The following is a 23096-nucleotide window of genomic DNA, read 5'->3' on the forward strand; positions in this document are numbered from 1 at the left end:
CGGGGGCGGGGCCGGGGGCGGGGCGGGCCGGCGGCTGCGGAGGCTGCAGGAGAAAAGTTGTCCCGGCCGGAGCGCGAGCAGCGGCGGAGCCGGAGGCGGCGGAGCCGCCGGAGCCGCCAGAGCCGCCAGAGCCGGAGCTGCGGCGGCGTGGACCCGGCAGGGGCGGGCCTCGGACAGCAGAGACGCAGCGGGCCCCGGACAGCAGAGACGCAGCGGGCCCAGCCGACCGGGCTGCGGGAGTGGCCCCGGGCATGGGGCGGCCGGCGGGGGCCGCGGGCGGGCGCTGCGCTTCGTGCTGGCGGCGGGCTGCGTGAGCGGCCGGGACGCAGGATGCGCTCCGAGGGTGCGGCCCCCGGGCCGGCGGCGCCGCTGTGCGGGGCGCTGAGCCTGCTGCTGGGCGCGCTGCTGGGCAAAGGTAAGGCCGGGGCGGGTGCCTGGCGCGCCGACGCATGCGAACTTCCCGGTTCCGGGGGAGGTCGGGGTGAGGGCAGCCGAAGCGAGGGGTGCGGCGGGGGCCTCGGTGGGGGCTCGGATCCCATCAACAGCGCCTCTGCGGGTGCCGAGCCGCCCCTAATCCAGAAGGGCGCTCCCAGCTGGGCGCCGGGATCCGGGCAAGTTAGGCTGGTCCCGAGTCCCGAATCTCCCACCCCGGACCCCCCAGACCCAGAGCTGCCCCGCGGATGAGGAGGGGGCGTGGCTGAGGGACACGGTGTTTGTTCCCCATCCCTGAGTTCCGTGGGGACCTGCCCCAGCCCCAGCACAGTCACCCTGTGGAACTGGCATCCAGGAGAGGTGCTCCGCTGTGTGCGCCCCTTCCTCCCGGCTGTGTGCTCCCTATCCACAGCTCCCCATCCACAGCTTCGGCACTGTGGGGCTGGTGCTCCAGAAGGGAAGGCCCGGTTCTTTGCATCCCCTTTCCGCAACCGCTAGGGTCTCTGTGCTGGCCCTAGAGGAACGCTCACTCATCGCGCAGCTCACCAGGGACCCCAGCTTGGCAGAAACCAGGGGCTCTCTGCGGGTTCTCTCAAATGAGTCCTTTGTGGTGTGGGAGCGCGGATGGGGAGGTGGGTGCGTCCCTCGCGACGGGAACTACCTCACCAGCGGTCCTGGCCGGAGCTCCTTCACCTCAGTGTCCTCTTCTCTACGATGGGAGTGACGGCCCTGCTTTGGGTTGGAGGAATTTAAAGGAGTTAACGTATGGCGCCCGCAGGGCTCACAAAAGGTAGCCGTGTGGTTTTTCCGACCTTTATTATTATGTGCGTGTGCGGCCGAGTGGCCGCGCGGATGCGGCGGCGGGAAGGGCGGGGAGAGGCGGTCTCCAGCCCCAGGAGCCGCGGGGCAGGCGGGGAGCAAGGCCTAGGCTCTGCCAGGGCAGCAGCTGCCCGAGTCCCGGGGCGCGTCCAGGGCGTAGAAAAAGGAGAGCGTCGCTTTCCTGCTGCCCGCGCCCTGGCGAAGGTCCCGGGTTCATTTGGTTAAACGGAGGTGCGCACATGGGTGCCCTGAGCCTTCGCGCGGCGCCGCGGGTCCAGTATCGGCCCCAGGCTCTGAGCAGAGAACCCTCAAAGCCACCACTCTCCCGCCTAATGCTCTGAGGCTGAGCTAGAAATGCATTGAGAGAGACAAGTTGTCAATGGATGTTTAAAAGTAGCGTTTGCTTTTCAAAAGTCATTCTGCACCGCCTGAAAATCCAGAAAAATCTACTTTCCTTGAGGCTGCGCTTTCCCAGATACACCAACCAGACAAGTTTGCTATGTTTTATGTAAGTGTTCCTTTCTTCCAAGAGCTCCAGGTAGAGAGGAGGGTGGGGTGAGAGAGGGGGGAAGAAGGAGTGAGAGAAGAGGGAAAGAGAGGGTGGGGCGAGAGAGGGGGGAAAGAGGGGGTGAGAGACGAGAGAAAGGGGGGGCAAGTCGGGGGTGGAGGAGTAGGAGAGGGGGGCACTTTTCTATTTTGTTTGAGTCAACAGTCACAATCTGGTGCCTGAATTCTGTTGTTAATTAGCTCTAGGTTCCAGCGTTTCTAGGATTCAGTTTTCCTAGATGCAAAGTGGCCATTGAAGAATTCCCTTCCCAACCTACCTCCCAGCAGTTTTTTGTTGATAAAATGACTGAATGGGTAGAAAGCACTTTGCAGAGGAAGGCGGTGCTAATTGAGCAGGGCGTGACCGACCTCCTCCGGGTTTTCGCCCCTTGCCCTTGAGAGAATTTAACCAGGCGAACTGGATGTTCCCTTTAAAGCAAGTGTGGACTGTTCTTCATTAAGGCTTACATTCCGTGTGTGTGTGTGTGTGTGTGTGTGTGTGTGTGTGTGTGTGTGTGTGTATCCAGAGGATTTTACTTTTGATTACGAGAGTGGCTGTTACAGATGTCCATGTGTTCAGTGCTGGGGGCAGTGATTTGTCTGGAAAGGCAACTGGGACTGGATTTGAAGCTGATATTTGCACAACAAGGGAAAGTGCTGAAAACTAGGGACGTAGCGAAGCCCCACCCCTATCCCAAACCGCCTCTGCCCTCTAGCTAAGTGCAACCTTGATTTGATGGGGCTTTCTTTCCTTGCTTTTTGCTTTACAAAGTTCACCACGTGATTTGGGGGTGCATAAGGGCCTGCAACTTATCATCTGCAAAATACATTTTCCGTTTGTTTCTCATGATCAAAAGCAGCAGTTCATTCCCCCCTCGGATTCCTCCACACGTAAAGCGTTTGCACCGTAAGATATCTTCTAGAGAGGAAAGTTTGCTGACCTTGTTTACATTTCTGCTGTCTTTAAAAAAAAAAAAGCCATCTCTGTCTCTTCCTGCACACGGATTTAAGTGCTGATTTCTGGAATCCTTGAAACCACTGATTAATTTTTAATACCAATTGTCTGTTTATTTTTGACTGTGGATTTAGAGGCTTTGCAATTTGTCAGGGTTCGGAAAAGGCAGAATTGTTCTTGGGAGGTTCCATAAATAGGACAGGGCATTGAAAGAAAGAAATCTTTTCCTAAGATTTAAGACTTGGGCTGAGGCAGGAGAGGCAAAACATCCTTGAATTAGAGGTTGATGTATTGCGCCTGTATAAAGCAAGTGGAAGGGCGGTGCCAGGCTGAGATGCCCTCAGAAGTTTAGTGATGGTTGTTAGTCACATATGAGACCTTCTGGGAAGGTTATGTGGGACCACAATCTCTTTTCTGAAATCTGTGGGGGCAAATGTATTTCAAGATTTAGAATTATTGATATCTTTGAATGACAAGATAGAAGGAAAGATAGAAAAATAGAGGCGTGAAGTCATATGCATGTGTGGTATGGCACCCTTAGTCTTCGTCTGGAGTTGCAGCCTGTAATTGCACATCGTGCTGACTTTGTGTGCAATGTATGAATCTTTACCTAAAGAAAGATAATAAGACCCCAAATAGCTTGACTTCAGATCAGTGTTGGCCACTGAATGAATTAAATACAACCAACCAGCCAAACCTTGGGATTGTCAGTGCTTTAGGGGTTTTGGGTTTCTGGTAAGGGATTTAGGGTCTATGGCAGGGATGAGAAATAGGATCCTCCTAGGATGTCATCAGGGTGGAGAAGCCCCTCTCAACTCACCCACATTCGTGCTGCCACCAAAGAATGATGCTCATGTCTTGTCCTGCATACACTTACATGTGTACACTTAGCACAGACACATAGATTTTCTTTTCATCCTTGACCCTTCTTATCCCTCAAGTCGAAATTCCTTACTGTGTTTTAGCTTCTTAGTAGTTATTGCAACTTCTTGGAAATCATTCTATTAAACCATCAGATCTGAATGTGTCCTATTATAGTTCTTCTTCTATACCCAAATTTCTTCACTAGTGCTTGCGAACTTCAGGACCCGCAGACAAGTACTGTTTTATCCATACAATTTTTTTTTTCAAAGGCTCCCAACATTTAAAAATTGTGAGAGTTGGTCAGGCACAGTGGCTCACACCTGTAATTCCAGCACTTTGGGAGGCAAAGACAGTGGATCACTTGAGGTCAGAAGTTCAAGACCAGCCTGGCCAACATGGTGAAACCCCATCTCTACTAAAAATACAAAAATTAGCTGGGCGTGGTGGCGGGGGCCTCTAATCCCAGCTACTCGGGAGACTGAGGCATGAGAATTGCTTGAATCTGGGAGTTGGAGGTTGCAGTGAGCCAAGATCATGCCACTGCACTCCAGCCTGGGTGACAGAGTAAGACTTGGTCTCAAAATAATAATAATAATAATAATAATAATAAAATGAAGTGAAGAGAAATGGGAGCATTCACATAAAAAAATTAGGATTTCCACAATGTGTACATATATCAAATCATCATATTGTACTCTGTAACTGTATATACATTTTATCTGTCCATTATAAAAAAGATTTTATTTCTAGTTTGCTAGAAGTTGCATATAGAATTTTATCAAATGCTCTTTTGCATCTACTGAGATGATCAAATAAGTTTTCTCCTTCATTATGAAAAGCAAATTAGGATTTCCAACTTCTCTCAAAAGTGTCGAGAGTCTGCCAATCTTGGGTGTAATTTCTTTTATGGCTACCTTGTGCCAAAGCTGAGCAGGGGTGTCCTCCTCTGGAGAGTGTGTTTGTTCAGGTCCTCTCTTCCTCTGCTCACTCGCCTGACCCTTCACTTAAGCAGTTAAGTTTTGCTTCAACCTCTTCTTCGTTCATCTCACTGTTCACTGTTAGCTTAATCACAAGTGTGGCTACAGTCACGCAGAGAAGAGCTCAGCACTCTGAGTTATATTAGTAGTTAACACCTCCATGAGCAGAGGTTAAAACAAAGCCTTTGGATGTATTAGATATTTCATACATCCATAGTCATAAAAAGCAAGGTTAATAAAAATGTGTCTTTGGTATATTAATTGAAGTGAAGGAAAGTATTGCTGAATTAATGGAATAAATGGAACATCTGATTGATAGAACATTTTTACAGCCATCTACTTTGTTTAAAAGTCAGGCTTATTAAAGTATAATTTGCACACAATAAAATTCACCTCTTTGAGTGTATAGTTCTAAGTTTCGACAAATGCATACAGTCACGTAAACATCACTAGGATTGCAGTATAGAACATGCCCATTACTCTCCAAAATTTCTATTTGCCTTTGTAGCCCCCTCCTTCCTCTACCTCCAGTCCTGGCAACCACTGATTAGTTATTTGTCTCTAGAGTTTTACCTTTTTCAAAATGTCATAAAAACAGGATCATGCAGTATGCAGCTTTTGGATCTGCTTTCTTCTACTTAGCAGGATGCATTTGATAGTCACCTATGTATCAATAGTTTGTTCCTTTTCAATGCTGAATGGCATTCCATTGAATGAATGCACCACAGTTTATTTCATACTGAAAAGACCTTAAAATTATGCAAGTTTTGGGTAATTATGAAAAATGTTGCTATAAATATTCACCAACAATCTTCATGCAAACATATATTTTCATTTCTCCTGAGTAACTAGCTAGGATTGGGATTGCTAGGTTGTATGCAGACTGTATATATAACTTCATAAGATACTGCAAACTCTTTTTAAACATAGTTTTAGCAGTTTGCATCCCCATCAGCCATGTATAATAGTTGGTTTGTATCTTCAGCAGCATTTGATATTATCCATTTTGTTTTGATTTTGTTTAGTCATTCTGATAGGTATATAATAGGCATTTCTTTGAGGTTTTAATTTTTGCCCTCATGACTAATAATGTTGAATAATATTTCTTGTGCTTACTTGCTGTCCTTATATTGTCTTTGGTGAAATATCTTTTTCAAATATTGTACCCATTTTTTATTGATTATTTTCCTGTTACGATTTTTGAGAGTGCTTTATATATTCTGAATGCAAGTTCTTTGTCAGATAAGTGTTTTAAGATAGTTTCTCTGAGTATGTGTCTTTGGAAAAGCAGAGGTGTTACATTTTAATGATGTTTAGTTTATTAATATTTTCTTTTAGTTATTGGTTTTTTGGTGTCACATCTAAGAAAGCTGTGCCTTACCCAAGGCCACAATGATTCCCTAAATGTGTATAGTGTTGTTCAGGTCTTCTATATTCCTACTGATCTGTTTGTTCTGTCACTTATTGAGAGAAGAGTATTGAGGTCTCCAACTATGTTATGGTTTTGTCTATTTTTTATTTTAGCTCTGACAGCTTTCGTTTCATGTATTTTGAACACTGTCTTAGGTACATACTTAGGATTTTTTTGTTGTTGTTCAATCAGTCCACTTTTATGTAATGCCTTTCTTTATTCTTAGAAATATTTCTTGTTCTATAATCTATTTTATCTGATATTAATATAGCCACCTCAGCTTTCTTTTGATTGGTATTTTTATGGTAATATCTTTTTCATCTTTTTACTTTTAACTTATGTCTTTATATGTAATGTTGGTTGTTTATGGGCAGCATATAGTTGGGTTTCACTTGTTTATCCAATCTGATAATCACTGTCTTTTAAGTGTAATGTTTAGACCACTTATATTTAATGTAATTATTCATCTATTTGTATTAAGATCTACTATTTTGCTCATTGTTTTATTTATGTTCCATCTGCTCTTTATTCTTCTTTTCCTCTTTCCCTACCAGCTTTTATATTGAGTATTTTTTATGGTTCCATTTTATCTCCACTATTGGCTTATTATTTATACTTCTTTTTAAATTTTAGTCATTGCTCTATGGCTTACAAAATACAATTTTAATTAATCACTACTTGCATTCAAATTATGTTACGGTGCTTTGTATGCTATATAAGAAATTTACAACAGTATATTCCTTACACTGTTTTCCTCTACTGTGTTTTCAAGTACATACACTCACATACCCTAGGTGTGACTGAGAGAATTGTCATTTAAAAATTATCTTTATGTCTATTAAAGAAGAATAAAAATTGTATTAATGGTGTTGCTTTTGTTACTAAATGGGTACTTCCGATGTTCTTAAAACCAGTTTCTCTTCAAGATGTTATTCTCCTACCTGTGCACTGAGCTCCCTTGTTTTATATGCCTTTAGGAACTTAGAAGTTGCTGCATTCAAGGAGAAAACAAATGTGAAATACAACCCATCTGGGGTCTAAATCAGCAACATTTCCAAGACAATGGATTCTAGTTACTCTCCCAGAGAGACTGATTTCTTGTCTTCTACAATGTGTACACATTTTTTCTTCCTGATTAAGGATGTTCTTGATAATGTGTTAGGAATGTTGAGTTTACACTTGCATATGGCTGGAATCCTAAAGTAACCCAAAGACTTCATATAGAAGACCATGTCTTTTCTATGTATAACATTTTTTTCTTTCTTCTCTCAATACCCTTCATCTTGCCAGCAACATGGTGAGTTATCACTTATGGACTAATTAGGAAGGTTCAGTATCATAGAAACAAAAGCTTAAGTTTGAGCTTCTGTTCCACCAGTTCCTGGATGAACTGGTCAGAAGTCTTTGGTTGTTAGCAACAGAAACATCTTAATACCTTAATTGCTTATTACTAAGTTATAAGAGATTGGAAGCTCTTGACTCCAGAGAAAGCTAAAGGACGAGGTTTCCTATGAGCAGGAAGCTGCCAGGTGCTGGGTTCCTGTAGCTATAATTGTCTGGCTTCTTTAGGGTACTGCAGTTGGAAAACAGGAACCATTTTACTTATTTTTGTCTCAGTGCTGATGTTTTAGATTCCAGGGTGAAAGAAGCCTATACCTTGGCTAAACTTTTCACCTGGGGAATTTTGAAAACACCAATCCCCAGGCCTTATCCCAAACCAATGGAATCAGGCTCTTTGGTAGGGATGGAGTAGGGGTGGGTGTGGAGGCAGGGCTGATCAGTTTTACTGTTTAAAAGCCCTTCAGGTGATTCTAACTGTCAGGGATGCACACAGATTGTGTAGGCCCATCTCTATCTAGAAAGGTATAAGACAGCCTCATTAATAGTTCCATCATTTTGTATCCAAGGGGAAAGGATTTTCCTCCCAGAGAAAAACTGAAGAGCTGTTACTAAAAGAAGGTGTGATGGATGCTGGATGAAAAATCAACCAATGTTCATTCCACTGGCCCTAAGACCTAGTGTATGTAGTGAAAAAATAAAGGACAGCTTTTCTGAGCCTCAGTTTTGTTTTATAAGTCAGGGTTCCCCAACCCTCTGGTCATGGTTTGGTACTGGTCCGTGGCCTATTAGGAACCAGGCTGCAGAGCAGGAGGTGAGTGATGGATAAGCGAGCAATGCTTCCTCTGAATTTATAGCTGCTCCCCATCCCTCACATTACTGCCTGAGCTCTGCCTCCTGTAAGATCAGCGGTAGCATTAGATTCTCAGAGAAGCTAGAATCCTATCATGAACTGTGCATGCAAGGGGCCTAGGTTGCATGCTCCTTATGAGAATCTAATGCCTGATGATCTGTCACTGTCCACCACTAGCCCCCAAGATGGGATGGTCTAGTTGCAGGAGGACAAGCTTAGGGCTCCCACTGAATCTACATTGTGGTGAGTTATATAATATTTTATTATATAGTACAGTGTAATAATAATAGAGATAAAATGCACAATAAATATAATGTGCTTGAATGATGCTGAAACAATCCCCCCACCCCCTGGTCCGATGTAAAATTGTCTTCCACAAAACTGGTCCCTTTTGCCAAAAAGGTTGGGGACCACTGTGCTAAGAAGGGATAATATCTATTTTATAGGATGGTTGACAATATTTAATGCAAAAGTGGACTAGAGATACTTAGCACGCTTTATGAATTTCCAAGGGCAGTTGTAACAAACATGGAAGCTTAATGTAACAAAAATTGATCCTCTCACAATTCTGGGGCCAAAAGTCCAAAATCATATGTTGTCAGGGCCATGCACTGTGCTGAGCCCCCAGGGGAGGATCCTTCCTTGCCTTTTCCAGCTTCTCTTGGCTCCTGGTGCTCTTGGCTTGTGGCAGCATCACAGCAATCTTTGCCTCCATCTTCACATGGCCTCCCATTCTAAATGATCCTTACCTGTCTGTCTTATAAGGATACCGGTCATTGGATTTATAACCCACTGTAATCCAGGATGATCTCATTTCAAGATCCTTAACTTAATGACATCTGAAAAGAGATTTTTTTCTTAAGCAAGGACATATTCACAGGTTCTAAGTGGACATTCGCTTTTGGGGCCATGCAAACTATTGCATGAGGTAAGACTTGGCATATAGTAAAGTTCAATAAATCAGGGCCATCATTATTTGTATTATTAAAGTCATGGAGAAGAAGAATCCACAGTACAATACAATGGAAACCTTACATAGATATTTTTTAAAAATAACTGAGAATAATTTAAAACACAAAGCAAAGAAAACAGAACTGTGCATTCAACAATATCGGGGAATAGGAAAACTGGTCAAGTGTGAGGTGTTTGTTTATTGTAGACCTAAACAGAGAGCCAAAGGTTTATATTCTGAGACATCCCTTGACCACTTCATGCTTAACTACAGCTTAGGCATAATTCCATCTGGCTTAGTGTTAGGATATTCTTGACACGATCTTAAGCTTCCCTTCTCCCTCTGAGTTCTCAGAGTCATGAAAACCATCCAGAGCAGGCCCCATTTCTCTCTTAGGTTAATTTTTTCTCCCAAATCTGCAGTTGACTTTTTTCATCCTTCTTGCTCAATTGGTCCCTCTGGCCCCATAATTATGTTTGCTTCTGCTGTGTTTCCTCACTGTCTCTGCGGACCCAGATGCTGTAGAAATGTGGATCGAACGCTGGCCACTTTGGCACGCGGTATTCTACTAGCAAGTCTTTGAGGCAACAAGGGATTCTCATATTCCCAAAATAAAGGAACTTGAAGAAAACTGCCTCCTGCCTCAACACACACGTGTGCATGCATGTGCACGCACACACACACACACACACAATTCTAGGCTAGTTTCTGGTCTTATCATTGAGTTACAGCTTAGTGATGATTTTAAGACAAAACAAACAAACAAAAAAGAAAAAACTCTTACTTATGCCCTAAACAAGGTATTCCTGAAAATGTGATTTTTGTCTCCACTGGAAACAATGAGGTTGGGTTTGACACACTGAAGCAGTTTTCCCTGTCTGTTTGATGGAAATGTTTTTTGAATATGCACCAAATTATTCAGTTTCTTATTCACGATTCCTCTAGTTACAAATGCCAAAACCACCAGCTTAAGCAAACCATACCAAAGTCAAAAGAAGAAAAAAAATAGTTCGTTCAGTAACTGCAAAGTCCAGACAGACTTCAGGCACAGCTGGATCCAGGGGTCAAGTGATGTCATTGGACAGTTTCTGTTTCTCCCAATCTCTTGGCTCCTCTGTCCTCTTTGCTGTCTTCATTTTGGAGAGGGCATCATTGTCAACAGCACCTCCAGGCTTATATTCTGTCCACACAGCATACTCAAAGAAAGTGACTTCTCACATGGTTGTAGAAAAAGTTGCAGGGGTAGATTTTTGGCACTCACTACAGTCTTCGGCCCACTTACTGCGGACTTAAGGGAATGGGGTTTTCTGATTATGCAGATCTTGGGCACAGGAATTCTGGGAGCCTGGGGGTGAGGTCACTTCCATCCACACCACTAAGAAGGTGTGATGATGCCCAAACACAGGTGGAGCTGTTTCAGAAGATGGGGAATGACTGCCCAGCAGGCAAAACCCTATTCATCAACCAAATGAGCAAAATGAAGGGAATCAAAAGCCACTGGATGGCCACTTCTCACGGGTGTGCTCCACATTGTGGGGGCAGCCCACATGGCGGGGCAGCCCACGTGGGAGGTCAGCTCGTTTCTCCTGCCTATGCACAAACAACAAAGTCCAGGACATCTCAAATTAGGAGGGTGGCCTTCTTTATCTCTCATCACATCTCTACTTCTGGGTGGCTTTTCTTCTTTTCTGCTTGTCTTGACCCTCATTCATTCTTCTTTCATTGATATCCAGCCATCCAACATCCCTCCAATAAGAGATGGGCACTGCAATAGTAGCATCTTCTATCACTGACCTCCTCTTGCAGACAAGGAGACCTTACTTTCAACCTCAGGTGCTCACCCCCAGGACTGTGGGATCCCTGGGCTGAGTTGCTAAAGCCTGCCAGTTTCTCATGCCGCAGCTGTATACAGTGACCCTAAAAGGCTTGCCCCTCTGGCATCCTGATTTAGGAGAACAAAAATCTCAGGGGAAGTCTATGTTTCAGGGCATTTGTTCTGCTCCGGCTTTGTTCCATCTTTCCTGCTTCCTGAGTGGCAATAGGTTCTTATCTTCAATTTATGTAAATCTTTTGGGTCACTACACAGCCCCGGGTTACCATTTTCTTTATTTTCCACTTTTTAATTGTAAGCAATGAATTGACTGAGAGAGCAGACTTTTCTCATTTGCCTTCAAACTCAGTGTTTTCGTCTGTTGTGTTCATATCCTATTAACTAAATGACGTTTCCTAGCTGGGATCTCTCACGGCCTTCTCCTGGTCAGTTGTCTCCCTGGCCATGTCCTGGCCCTTGACTCCAGCCTGTCTCCCTGCGGCACCGATGCCATGGAGGTGACAGCTGGCAGTGGTTTGACTGTGTGGTTGCCCGTTAGTTCTGGGTGGGAAGGGGTCCCCTCTACCATTCACAGAGGCGAGAAGCCTGCAAACATCAGCTTTTTACTAACCCCCGGTGGTCAGGGTGTCCATGATGACTAAGTTTTTGTCTTAACTTGTGTGGGCCACGGTTCCCAGATATTTGTTCAGACTTGATTCTATACGTGTGTGTGTGTGTGTGTGTGTGTGTGTGTGTGTGTGTGTGTGTGTTTGGGTGAGATTAACAAACTGGTGGATTTTGATAAAACAGGTTACTCTGCATAATGTGGGTAGCCTCATCCAGTGAGTTGCCTGCAGAGATCAAAAGGTTGACCACCCCTAGAAGACAAGAAGGAATTCTGCCAGTCGACAGCATTTGGACGTGAACTGCAACATTAGGTCTTCCTTGGGTCTCCAGCCTGCCAGCCCACCCTACAGATTTTGGACTTGCCAGACTCCATAATCGCATGAGCCAATATCTTAAAATAAGTTTCTCTCCTTATATACTCACTCTATTGGTTCTATTTCCCAGGAGAACCCTGAGTAATAGAGGGTCCTGGAAGATCTGGTCCCAGGCAAAGGGAATTTTGTTTTCTCTCTCAAATATCTCACCTGTCTATTCTCCAAGCACACTCATTATCTTCATTCCGTGAAGATAATGGATTCCCAGAACTGGCCACATAAAAGGAATAAACTTCAGAGACAGGATTGGTGCTGTCATTTTTTTTATTATTATTAAATCACTGCTAATCCTCTAGAGACAGTGCTTCCTTACTTTGTTCATTAGCCCGACGGGAAGATCTTAATGTCCACCATCCTCAGCAAACACCAGCTGCATGTTTAAGCCCTTCTTTACTAGTGGTCAGATCATGTCCTCTGCCCCAAATTCTCTAGTGTCTCCCATCACATTCAGAGGTAATGCCACAGTCTGTGCGGTGATCTACAAGGCGCTCTGTAATCTCCGACCCTGTAGCATCCTTCTGACCTCATTTTCAACCCCACACTCTGCTCCAGTCCCATGGGCCTGCTTGCTGGGCTCACCACCCCAGATAGGCTCCCACTGCAGGGCCTTTGCACATGCCTACTGTGGGGTAACTTCTAGATACCCTCATGACGCACTTTCAGCTTCTCAGATCTGTGTGCCAAGGGCACCTCCTCATGGAAGTCTCCCTATGCACATTGTCTGTTGTTCTCCATTCCTGCCCTTTCTGTGCCCTGTCCCTATTTTGTCCTTTCTCTTTGCACTTATCACCTCCTGATAAACTATAACTTTGACTTATTTAACTGTCTTCCCATTCCCTAGAATTAAAGCTCCATGAGAACAGAAATTTTATTCTATTTTTTCATGGTTGTATGTATCTATTTTGCTGATGGCTCTAGTACCTCTGGTATTCTGGTGAGGCCCCGAATGCTTGATAAATGAATGAACGGACAAGTGAATAAATGACTTCAGTCTGTCTTTGGCTTCTCATATTATCTGTCCTTCATTCTGAGCCAGTCTCTTGAATCTTGATAGCCCAAGATTCATGCTGCCTGCTACATACATGAAAATGGGGAGGTAAGTTTTATATGCCAGAAATCTCTGAAGGCCACCATTTTATTAAAGGTCTCTAGCTGAGAATGGAGCCTGTCTTCATCTCTTCTCTCCTTCAGCCACTCCAGGGAAGTGCCCCTGTCAATTTGAGGTGAGAGTGCTCAAAAGAGGAGTGTGATACACAAATTCACATGCTGGCCAGGGGCAACATTTTCAAGTCGCCGACTTTATTTCTGAGTTGTCCCACCCTCTCTTGTATCCATCTGCCTCTTACTTTCAGATGAGATATAGGAGGGGCTCCTTCCTTGTAGACAAGAGATTCTCAAAACTGACTACATTAAAGGAATAAACTTCAAACACAGACTAGAATTCTATCATAAATAGTGAAAAGCATCCTAATATCCTTATATAAGGAAAACATGCTTAAATTCAGTTAACTTAATAGCGTAATCACTAGAATAATGGGGACTGACTACTAATGAGTATAAGGTGTCTTTTGAGTGGATGGAAAGATATTATAATGAGGCATCAGATGTGACTTGATCTGGGTATTCAATTATAACATTAGAATTTGTTTAAAAAGTGATTTACTCGGCCTGTTATACTGTTGGCTTCCTTATTAGGTTCTAATTTGTGGCTCTTGGAAGTTCCAAGTTTACATGCTTGAGGGGTCAAATATCTCTCTCCCAATAATCCCAGCAAAAGTCATAACTGTGTTTCATTGGCTCTGTTTGTTTCATGTGCCAGTTTCTGAACCATTCAACCCAGTCAATAGAAAACAATGTGCTCTAATTATCCAGGCCAGGGAGCTGTGGGAGGAGTTCATATGGGCTAGAAGTGGGATGCAGAGAAAAATGTGGGTGTTGTTACCCACATTTGAGGCCAGAAAAAGAATGATATATATTCCTACATCTCCAGCTTTCAGATTGTGATCAACACAGGTCACAGGAACATAGAAGAGTCATGCAAGCAAGTTGTATCTCTTTCCTCCTCAGAAGTCTACTTGGGTTAGTATCTATGAACAGGAGACAGCATGAAGATGTGTTTTCCCAGTTGAGTTTGTGTCATACTTGCCTGAAACCAAGGATAAGCAAACATCATGTATCACTCAGATGTCAACCCAGGCTGCCTTCAATATCAGAGGCAAAATGAGATAGATACAAGAGGTGGCCCAAGTGCCAGTTGGAAGAGAGAAAGATGGGATCTAAAACAGGCTTGTTTCAACAAGTTAGGGCCCTTTCCTCTCCAGACAGGTCCTGTTTGGGAGGCAAGATCAAGGCTTGGTGGTTATACTGGCCTGAATCAAATCCCTGCTCCACTGTGTAGACATGGGAAAGCCACTTGTAGCATCAAACCTCAGCTTCTGGGTCTGTCATTGGGGCTAGTAAAATGTGTCTCATGGAGTTATTTAAAAGGGTCAAATGACCTAATGTCTATTTGTCTTTATTTTTCATTCACACATTTTGGATACAATCTCCGTTGTTCTCTGTCCTGCTCTGAACCCTAGGAGGCTGACCCTGCAAAGGGCAACTCCTGGTTCTTGTATCTGCTGGATTCCATGGGGGGCTGACTAGTGGGGACATGGCAAGAGATTGGAGGGCAAGAGAAAGGAGAAGCTGGAATATTTGTTCCCCACTCGCTCCTTGTTTGGGCCCATCTCTGGCTGTGCCTTTGTCTCCCCATGAATCTAACTCCTGTTGGGTGGCCTCTGTTCCAGATTCCAGCTCCCACTGACCTTCAGGAACACTCCCTTCTCCACTTCCCCCTTCAGGTGAAGATAATGTCTATTTCTCTATTTCTTATCTCTAGGTACCCAGCCTCATTATTTCATTTCTTCCATAAATAGTTCCTTCACAAAAAGGACTTTGAACATTGGAGTTGGATTCTCTTTCCTCCTGAGGCTGACACCTATACAAATAAAAACTACTCATACATAGTGGAAAATGGCTGGAGTTTTTTGTTGTTTTTATGTTTAAACAAGCTCAAACATTTAGAATATTTCAAAAATAGGTGCCTAGAACTTTTGTCCCATGAACCATCTCAGAGTAACTGGCTGAGTTGATGCTTATCATCCCTGAATGTTTTGTTGTGTATTTCTTACGAACAAGACATTCTCTTACAAAAGCACAAGATAACATCAAAATCAGAGAATTACCACTGCTGCATTATTACCACACAATACTGTTGTATTATTCCGTTTTCACATTGCTGTAAAGAATTCCCCTGAGACTGGGTAATTTATAAAGGAAAGAGGTTTAATTGACTCACAGTTCTGCATGGCTGGGGAGGCCTCAGGAAACTTACAATCATGGCAGAAGGCCAAGGAGAAGCAAGTACCTTTTTCACATGGTGGCAGGAAAAGGAGGAGGCAAAAGGAAAAGTGTCCCTTATAAAACCGTCAGATCTTGTGAGAACTCACTCATTATGATGAGAAAAGCATGGAGAAAGCCACTGCCCCCCCTCCTCATGATCCAGTCACCTCCCACTAGGTCCCTCCCTGGACATGTTGGGATTATAGCAGTACGAGATGAGATTTGGGTGGGGACACAGAGCCAAACCATATCAACTATTGTCCCAATAATTCACAGCAGAAGGATCTAGTTCAGGATTGCACATTGCAGTTAGTTGTCATGGCTTTTTACTTTTTTTCAGTCTTCCCTTGAATTTCATGACTTTGACACTGCGGAAGCTTACAGGCTAGTTATTTTGTGACATGTCTCTCCATTCAGATTTGTCTGATGTTTCTTCCTGATTAGTGATTCAGATGCTACATTTTGGGCTGGAATGCTCCAGACAGGATGCTCTGCTGTTGTCTTTGTACTTTATCGGGTTGCATGGGATTTAAATGTGTCACAATATTAATGATGTTCTCTTTGATCACCTGATTAAGGTGGTGTCTGCTGGGCTTCTCTACTGTGAGGTTACTCTTATTCCCTTTGAAATTAAGACATATTTTGTGGAAAGATGTTCAGAGTCTACGTGATGATACTGTTCCTCATTAGAATTTCAACATTTCATTATGAATCTATAACAGGATGGGTTCCTGGATTTCTTTTGTACTCTATGGCTTACATTTCATTACTATAACTGTTTATTTTGATGCTCACAATATCACAGGTTTGGCCAGTGGGAGCCATTTTATGACAACTTCTGTGTTGTTCTGACATGTCCTCCTTCTTTAAGCACTGCCCTACTTTCTGGATGTAAGATCCTCAAGGCTCGTCTGTACCTTCCCTGCCCCAGTTTTGGAATCAGTTCAGTTGCTTTTAGTGGGGAAATGGTATTTAGACATCAAGATCCTGGCTCTGCATGTGCTCATGACTAATGGGGTGCTCTAGTTCCACTCAGTGGACAGAGGCAGGAAATCATTGTGCACACATTGGCCTTTCTCTCTTCCTCTCTCATTACCTCTCTACCTCTATCTACTGTTCTGTATCTAGGCATTTCTCTCTCTCTCTCTCCCTCTGTCTGTCTCTCTCTACTAACCTATCCTAGCTATCTACTGTTCTGTGTCTACTGTTCTGTATCTATCTACCTATGCCTCCAGCCGTCTATCTATTATCTAATCTATTTATCTGCCTTAAAAACCGTGAGTTCACACTGATGCCTCAGATTCTAATCCAGCACCACAGGAGTCATTCTAGGTTTCTTCCTTTCTGTGTTTGTAGTTCCCTTTTCCTAATCCCAGGCCAGGCCATTTCCCCTGCCTTCCCCATCTCATTCCACTCAATCTCCAGCCCCTGATGCCACCTGTCCCCTTGCCACTCCTCTGACCCCCTGCCCCAGCCACTGAGTCTCCACTGTCTGCCTTGCTGGGCCTCTCCTGATGGTGTTGGGCTGAACTGTTCAGAAGCAGGAGGAAGAGGGGCAGCATCCAGTTCGTATCCTCAGTTACATGAACTCCATTATATTATCTGTTTAGAAGAATCCTATAAAGTTCAAGTCAAAGGAATGTGCTGCAACTTCTCTACCTCAAGATACCCATTTTTTGGCGGGTCGGGGTGGTGAATGAGCACTTTGACCAGAGAGGACCATGGGCCCATGTACCACCATGTACTGACCAGCCATTCCTAGGAAAATAACGTGAGCCAATTTGCATAACAAGTCTACTCTTACATATCTATATCCTATTGGTTCTGTTTCTCTGGAGAACTCTGACTGATACAGCATCTAAACAGTCATTTGTGTTTAGGAGTGTATAGTGCTCTGGGAGGGCCATCATTTGTGTGACAGATATATATATGTATGTAAACTTGCTCTTATGGTAACCTCAGGAGATAAGCACATTTGTTAGTCCTACAACTAGGGGCACTGAGAGCATTTCTAAAATGTACAGCAAATGATTGGCAGAGTCAGGGTTTGGACCTACTGGGTCTATCTCCATGGTCCTTGGCACATGTGCTGTGACCACCACGCTGTGAGTGCCCTCAAGCCTATGTGAAGCCAATCCACATCAATCAAAGCCAGCTTTCCTGTAAGAAATAATGCCAAGAGGTTTCCTGTAAGAAATAATGGTGAAAGCTTAGCAGAGTGCCTCTTCTATGCACAGATTAGACTTCCCGTGTAACTCTAGCCCACGTAAATAAGAAAGTTTCTACCTATAGCGGTTAAACATATAGTAACATTAAAAGTCAATGGCTTAAGTTAATTGGAATTATGTAAAATAAGAAAATGATATAGATGAATTTGGGAGAAATTATCATTTGAATAATAATAACCCTTTCTAAGGCTATGGTATCTCATAGAATAGAAGTAAAGAGTAGAAGACAGCCAGCATGGTGTCTCATGCCTGTAATCCCAGTACTTCAGAAGGCTGAGGTGGAAGGATTGCTTGAGCCCAGGAGTTCAAGACCAGCCTAGGCAATATGGTGAGAACCCAGCTCTACCCCAAAAAATAAACACAAAAAAATTAGCTGGGCATGGTGGTGAGTGCCTTTAGTCCCAGTTACTTGGGAGACTGAGGTAGGAGGATTGTTGACCTTCGGAGGTGGAGGTTGAAGTGAGCCAAGATTGCACCACTGCACTCCAGCATGGGAGACAGAGCAAGACCCTGTTTAGTGAGGTAGGAGGGATAAGTTCCAGCACTGCAGGGTGACTATGATGAACAACAATTTATTGTATATTTTCAAATACCTAGAAGAACAGATTTTGAATGTTTTCAACAAAAATGGTATTTGAGGTGATTGATATGCAATTACTCTGATTTAATCATTGCACATTTTGTACATTTATCAGAATATCATACTGTACCCCATGCATATGTACAATTATTGTGCTTTAATTACAAATAGGAATGAAAACCAAAAAAAAGACATTTTAGTAAATAAATAAAATTATCTTATCACCAGCTTTTAAAAGATTAAAGAGCTTAATGTCGTTGCCAGGGAAGAACATTAGACTCTTAAACACAAGTAACAGGTTAACACCAGTGTAGGCAGCAGAGGGACTTTTACAGACAGGCAAGCCAAGGAAAGATTGACTAAAACAGGAGAGGAGCCAGCCGGACCCAGGGGTTCACTGGGATTTGAATAGGGCGTCAAGGACATATTCATCCTCTCTCTCTCTCTCCCTCTCCCTCCCCTCGCCCCCATCTCTATCCCTGTCTCCCTTTCTCTCTCTCTCTCTCCCCATCTCTATCCCTCTCTCCCTTTCTCTCTCTCTCTCTCTCCCCATCTCTATCCCTCTCTCCCTTTCTCTGTTTCTCTCTCTCTCATCTCTATCCCTCTCTCTCTTTCTCTCTTTCTCTCTCTCTCTCTCCCCATCTCTATCCCTCTCTGCCTTTCTCTCTGTCTCTCTCTCTCCCCATCTCTATCCCTCTCTCCCTTTCTCTCTCTCTCTCTCTCTCTCTCTCCCCATCTCTATCCCTCTCTCCCTTTCTCTCTTTCTCTCTCTCTCTCCCCATCTCTATCCCTCTCTCCCTTTCTCTCTTTCTCTCTCTCTCTCTCCCCATCTCTATCCCTCTCTCCCTTTCTCTCTGTCTCTCTCTCTCCCCATCTCTATCCCTCTCTCCCTTTCTCTCTCTCTCTCTCTCTCTCTCCCCATCTCTATCCCTCTCTCCCTTTCTCTCTTTCTCTCTCTCTCTCCCCATCTCTATCCCTCTCTCCCTTTCTCTCTTTCTCTCTCTCTGCCTCCTTCACACACACGCGTGCTTTCATGGAGGCTTCATTCTCTCGTTTGGATTTTCTACATTATGGGAAATGTGGCCACTGAGAGCTCCTGGACTTCAGTTCTCAGGAAGGTCTTTGATTCCCTTAGCTAATACGTGAACATTTCAGGAAACGACTCTGCCTTGCTTGGTGGAATGTGCCCACTCCTGGATGCAGGCTTACAAACTCAAATGCCTCCAGGGCCCCTGCTTAGACAGGAGTGAAGCACATTGATTGGGCTGTGATGAGCGGGAACATGATGCTTAGTCTGTGAGGCCGGGGCCACTCCCACATGGTGACAGCAGGTGAGAGTAGCCCTGGCCCCCATAGACAGTAGTGGGTGTGGGCAGAATAATTCCTAAGCCTTGTTGATTTACATAAACCAGGAAATAAGGATATTTAAATATGAAATGGCAGCTTTCAAGTGTGGACAGCAAAATAAAAAATTGTTAAATGCTGTGTGGGACAAATAGTCTAGGTTATGGCCTCAGGACCATTTTTCATTTCTGCCTTTGACCACTGAACTTTGATGGAAAGGATGAGATACTAGAAGTGGCCCAGTTTGGGCACACAGTCACCTGAGGCCAAAGCAGCAAGATCCATACAGACATTGACGTTCCCATCCAGTCCACGCGGCTGGAGTTTTGAGATCCCTTCCCAGAAGAAGGGATGTGTTGGTACCAGAAGAAGGGAGAGAGGGAGTGCCGGGCATGTGAGATTAGTGTCCATTGAACAGGATCCTGGAAAACTTGAGAGAGAGGGTTAGAAAGAGTAAAGATGTTGGTCAAGAGAATAAGAGAAAGAAGACGAAGAAAAACTATGTTATCTCTGCCAAATGATGCTGGTTTTCCAAGAAGGGCAGCGGCTTTGCCAGCACTACTTGTGATCATGTCTGTGAGAAATCTTGTTCCTTCTCCTTTAAGTTTTGCAGTCAGAGTTTCTCAGCCTCAGCACTGTTGACATGTTGGGCAAGATTATTGTTTATTGCTGGGGTGGGGGAGTGTCCTGTGCAGGGCTAGATGCCAGCAGCATTTTCCCTGCCCACACAGTTATGACAACCAAAAATGTCTCCAGCCATTGCCAAATGTCCCTTGGGTGCATTGAGAACCTCTGGTTTAAATCCTGCCCACTGTGTATAAAGTATTTCCTGCATCAAAATATTGTCTTAAAGTTTTTACTAGGAAATAATTTTAGGCTTTCAGAAAAGTTGCAAAAATAGTACAGAGTCTTACATACTTTTCACCTAGATTCCTCCAAATTAACATTTACCGGGTTTGTTTATCAGTATTTTTCTTATTAGCTTTGTCTGAATGTTTCTCTCTCTCTCTCCTCTGTCTGCATATCTATATCTATATCTATATCTATCTGTGTGTGTGTCTCTAGGTGCAATTTTTCTGAATTAATTATTAGTAAGTTACACACATTATACCTCTATCATGTGTATTCCTTAAAATAAGGCAATTCTCTGATATAATCACATTGGTCAAAATAAAATGGCATTGCTATGGTACTATTATGTATCTACCTCCTTTATTCGGATGTTTCCAGTTATTCCATTACTGTTATTTAAAGCCAGAGAAAACCGATTTTTTCTGTTGGTCCAGCATCTCATGCTGTGTTTCCTTGTAATGTCTCTTTGTGTCTTTTTATCAGAAACAATTTCTCAGCCTTTTTTTGTCTTCATAACTCTGATGTGTTTGAAGGGTACAGGCCAGGTTTTTTAGAAGAATGTCCCTCAATTTGATCCGTATTGATTTGGAGGTAATAGCTGCATTCATTTCGAATTGATCTAGCCCTTCCGAACATTGAGTTCTGAATTGGGATGATTGTGTGTTTGGTGCAGTCTTAATATCACTGTTGTCCCCAATTATCCCTGCAGGATCCTCTCTTACTTTTTTTTTTTTTTTTTTTCTGAGATGGAGTTTTGCTCTTGTTGCCCAGGCTGGAGGGGAATGGCGTGATCTCGGCTCACCGCAACCTCTGCCTCCCGGGTTCAAATGATTCTCCTGCCCCAGCCTCCTGAGTAGCTGGGATTACAGGCATGTGCCACCACGCCCAGCTAATTTTGTATTTTTAGTGGAGATGGGGTTTCTCCATGTTGGTCAGGCTGGTCTCAAACTCCCTACCTCAGGTAATCTGCCTGCCTCGGCCTCCCAAAGTGCTAGGATTACAGGCGTGAGACACCACGCCCAGCCCTCTCTTACTTTTAATGTCCCCATTGTTGTGGCAGAAGGGCTCAGAGGCCTGCTTGTAGGACACCCTCCTCTCCTTCCCTCCCCTGCAGCTGGGTCTGGGCTGTCCTGCTCTGGCGTGAGTGGTTTCTTCTGGCCCTGCCTCTTTATCTAGTAGAGTTCTGCCGCTGAGTTCTCCCTGGGACAGCCACATGGGCACAGCTCTCTCCCAGGCGGCACTAGGGGAGGAGATCTGACTCCCAGCTCCCCCAGCATGACACAGAACAGGCGGGAATTTCAACAGGACTTTCTGAAAGGTGAGGGACAACAGGGGCCCCATGTCACTGTGGAGGCTGGCACTCATATATTCATGGGTCAAACCCACTGTAGTCTCTGAAGTCTGGCACATGCTGTTGTACCTGAGTGTCACAGTCACAGGCTAAATAAGCCCTTTTCTTTTACAACCTTCCCTTCAGTGAGGGCTGAGGGAAATTCACATCTTCTTGCTTTCCCCTCCTTCCCTTGATTTCCCCAGGACAGCCAGCTCTTCTTGGCTTTTACTGCCCCGGAGGAGATGCTTAGACATACAGGCCTGCGTGTGTGCACTGCCTCCCACACACAGTCACACATTCACACACGCATGCATGTGCTCACACGCTCATGCTCAGCGCACACATGCACACTCAATTCACACATGCACCTCCCACACATTCACACACTCATGAACACACATGCACGTTCATTCACATGTGTGCCCACACGTGCACAAATACATATGCTCGTTAACACACACTGTAATGCATACATGCACGCTCATACACACGCACGCACTCACACACATACACCTGCATACTCTCACGTGTTCATTAATGCACATATGCACCTATACACACACACCCTCTCACATGTTAACATACATGCACACTTATACACACGCACACATGCTCATGTGCACACACACACAGACCCACATACATGAATGCAGCCTTGTGATTAGCTGTTAGTTTTTAAGAACAAGGGAATCTAAATCCAGATTTAGGAATTTAAAAATGTCCCTAACTCCGTGGGGCACAGTCCTGTTAGTACATCTATTTGCGTGACTAACCAAAACAGTGAATATCTTCATTAGAGTTAATGGTAACTTTACAATTTTCTCCAAGAACACAGCGTACCTGGTTTATAGGGGTGCAGCTGAAAACACATGCAAGCACACACACTCACAACACATTTTGGAGAATATTCTGAAAGAAAGTAGGCCCAAGAGGTGTATTTAACGTCCCCATCTTCAAAGACAGAAAATTGCTGGTAACTTTTAAATCAGCATTTTCTAATTTGCAGTCTGCCCTATATGATTCTCAATAATTTTTGGCCTATATTGGTATCATCTGCACTTCCATTTACTTAACAACAGTTTTTCTCTATTTCAAATCTTTTAATCTGAGCTTTGCCCTAAGCAATCATTTCCGTGAAAGTCACTGTTTTACATACTAATTGCATTTTCCCCAAAACATCAAGCTAAATACATAACTGATAGCATGTTTAAAGGTCCTATGTTTCACCTCAAATTATCTCATATTTCACATGAGGCAAACCCTGTCCTGAGGCCCTGATGAAGATGGGCAGGCAGATCTGATATCAGCTGCTTTTCTTTCCTTGATGGAACCTCTGGATTGCGTGCCCTGTCCTATAACATGAAAAAAGAGCTTCCAGAAAAGGTGGAGGAATTACTTTCTGAAATTCTGAAAGGCT

The 23096-nt window shown here is 44.1% G+C and overlaps 1 protein-coding gene across 1 annotated transcript in view; it reads left to right on the top strand.

The window, feature by feature from the left end:
* Nucleotides 1–294: 294 nt before the first annotated feature.
* TMEM132C (transmembrane protein 132C) overlaps nucleotides 295–23096 on the top strand; it is a 444401-nt gene continuing 421599 nt past the window's right edge. Inside the window, exon 1 of the mRNA XM_055359198.2 lies at nucleotides 295–415. Coding sequence (XP_055215173.1) covers nucleotides 331–415 — 85 coding nt within the window. The 5' untranslated portion in view covers nucleotides 295–330. The remainder of the gene's footprint in view (nucleotides 416–23096) is intronic.

Source organism: Gorilla gorilla, chromosome 10, assembly GCF_029281585.2.
Source record: "Gorilla gorilla gorilla isolate KB3781 chromosome 10, NHGRI_mGorGor1-v2.1_pri, whole genome shotgun sequence".
NCBI lineage: Eukaryota > Metazoa > Chordata > Mammalia > Primates > Hominidae > Gorilla > Gorilla gorilla.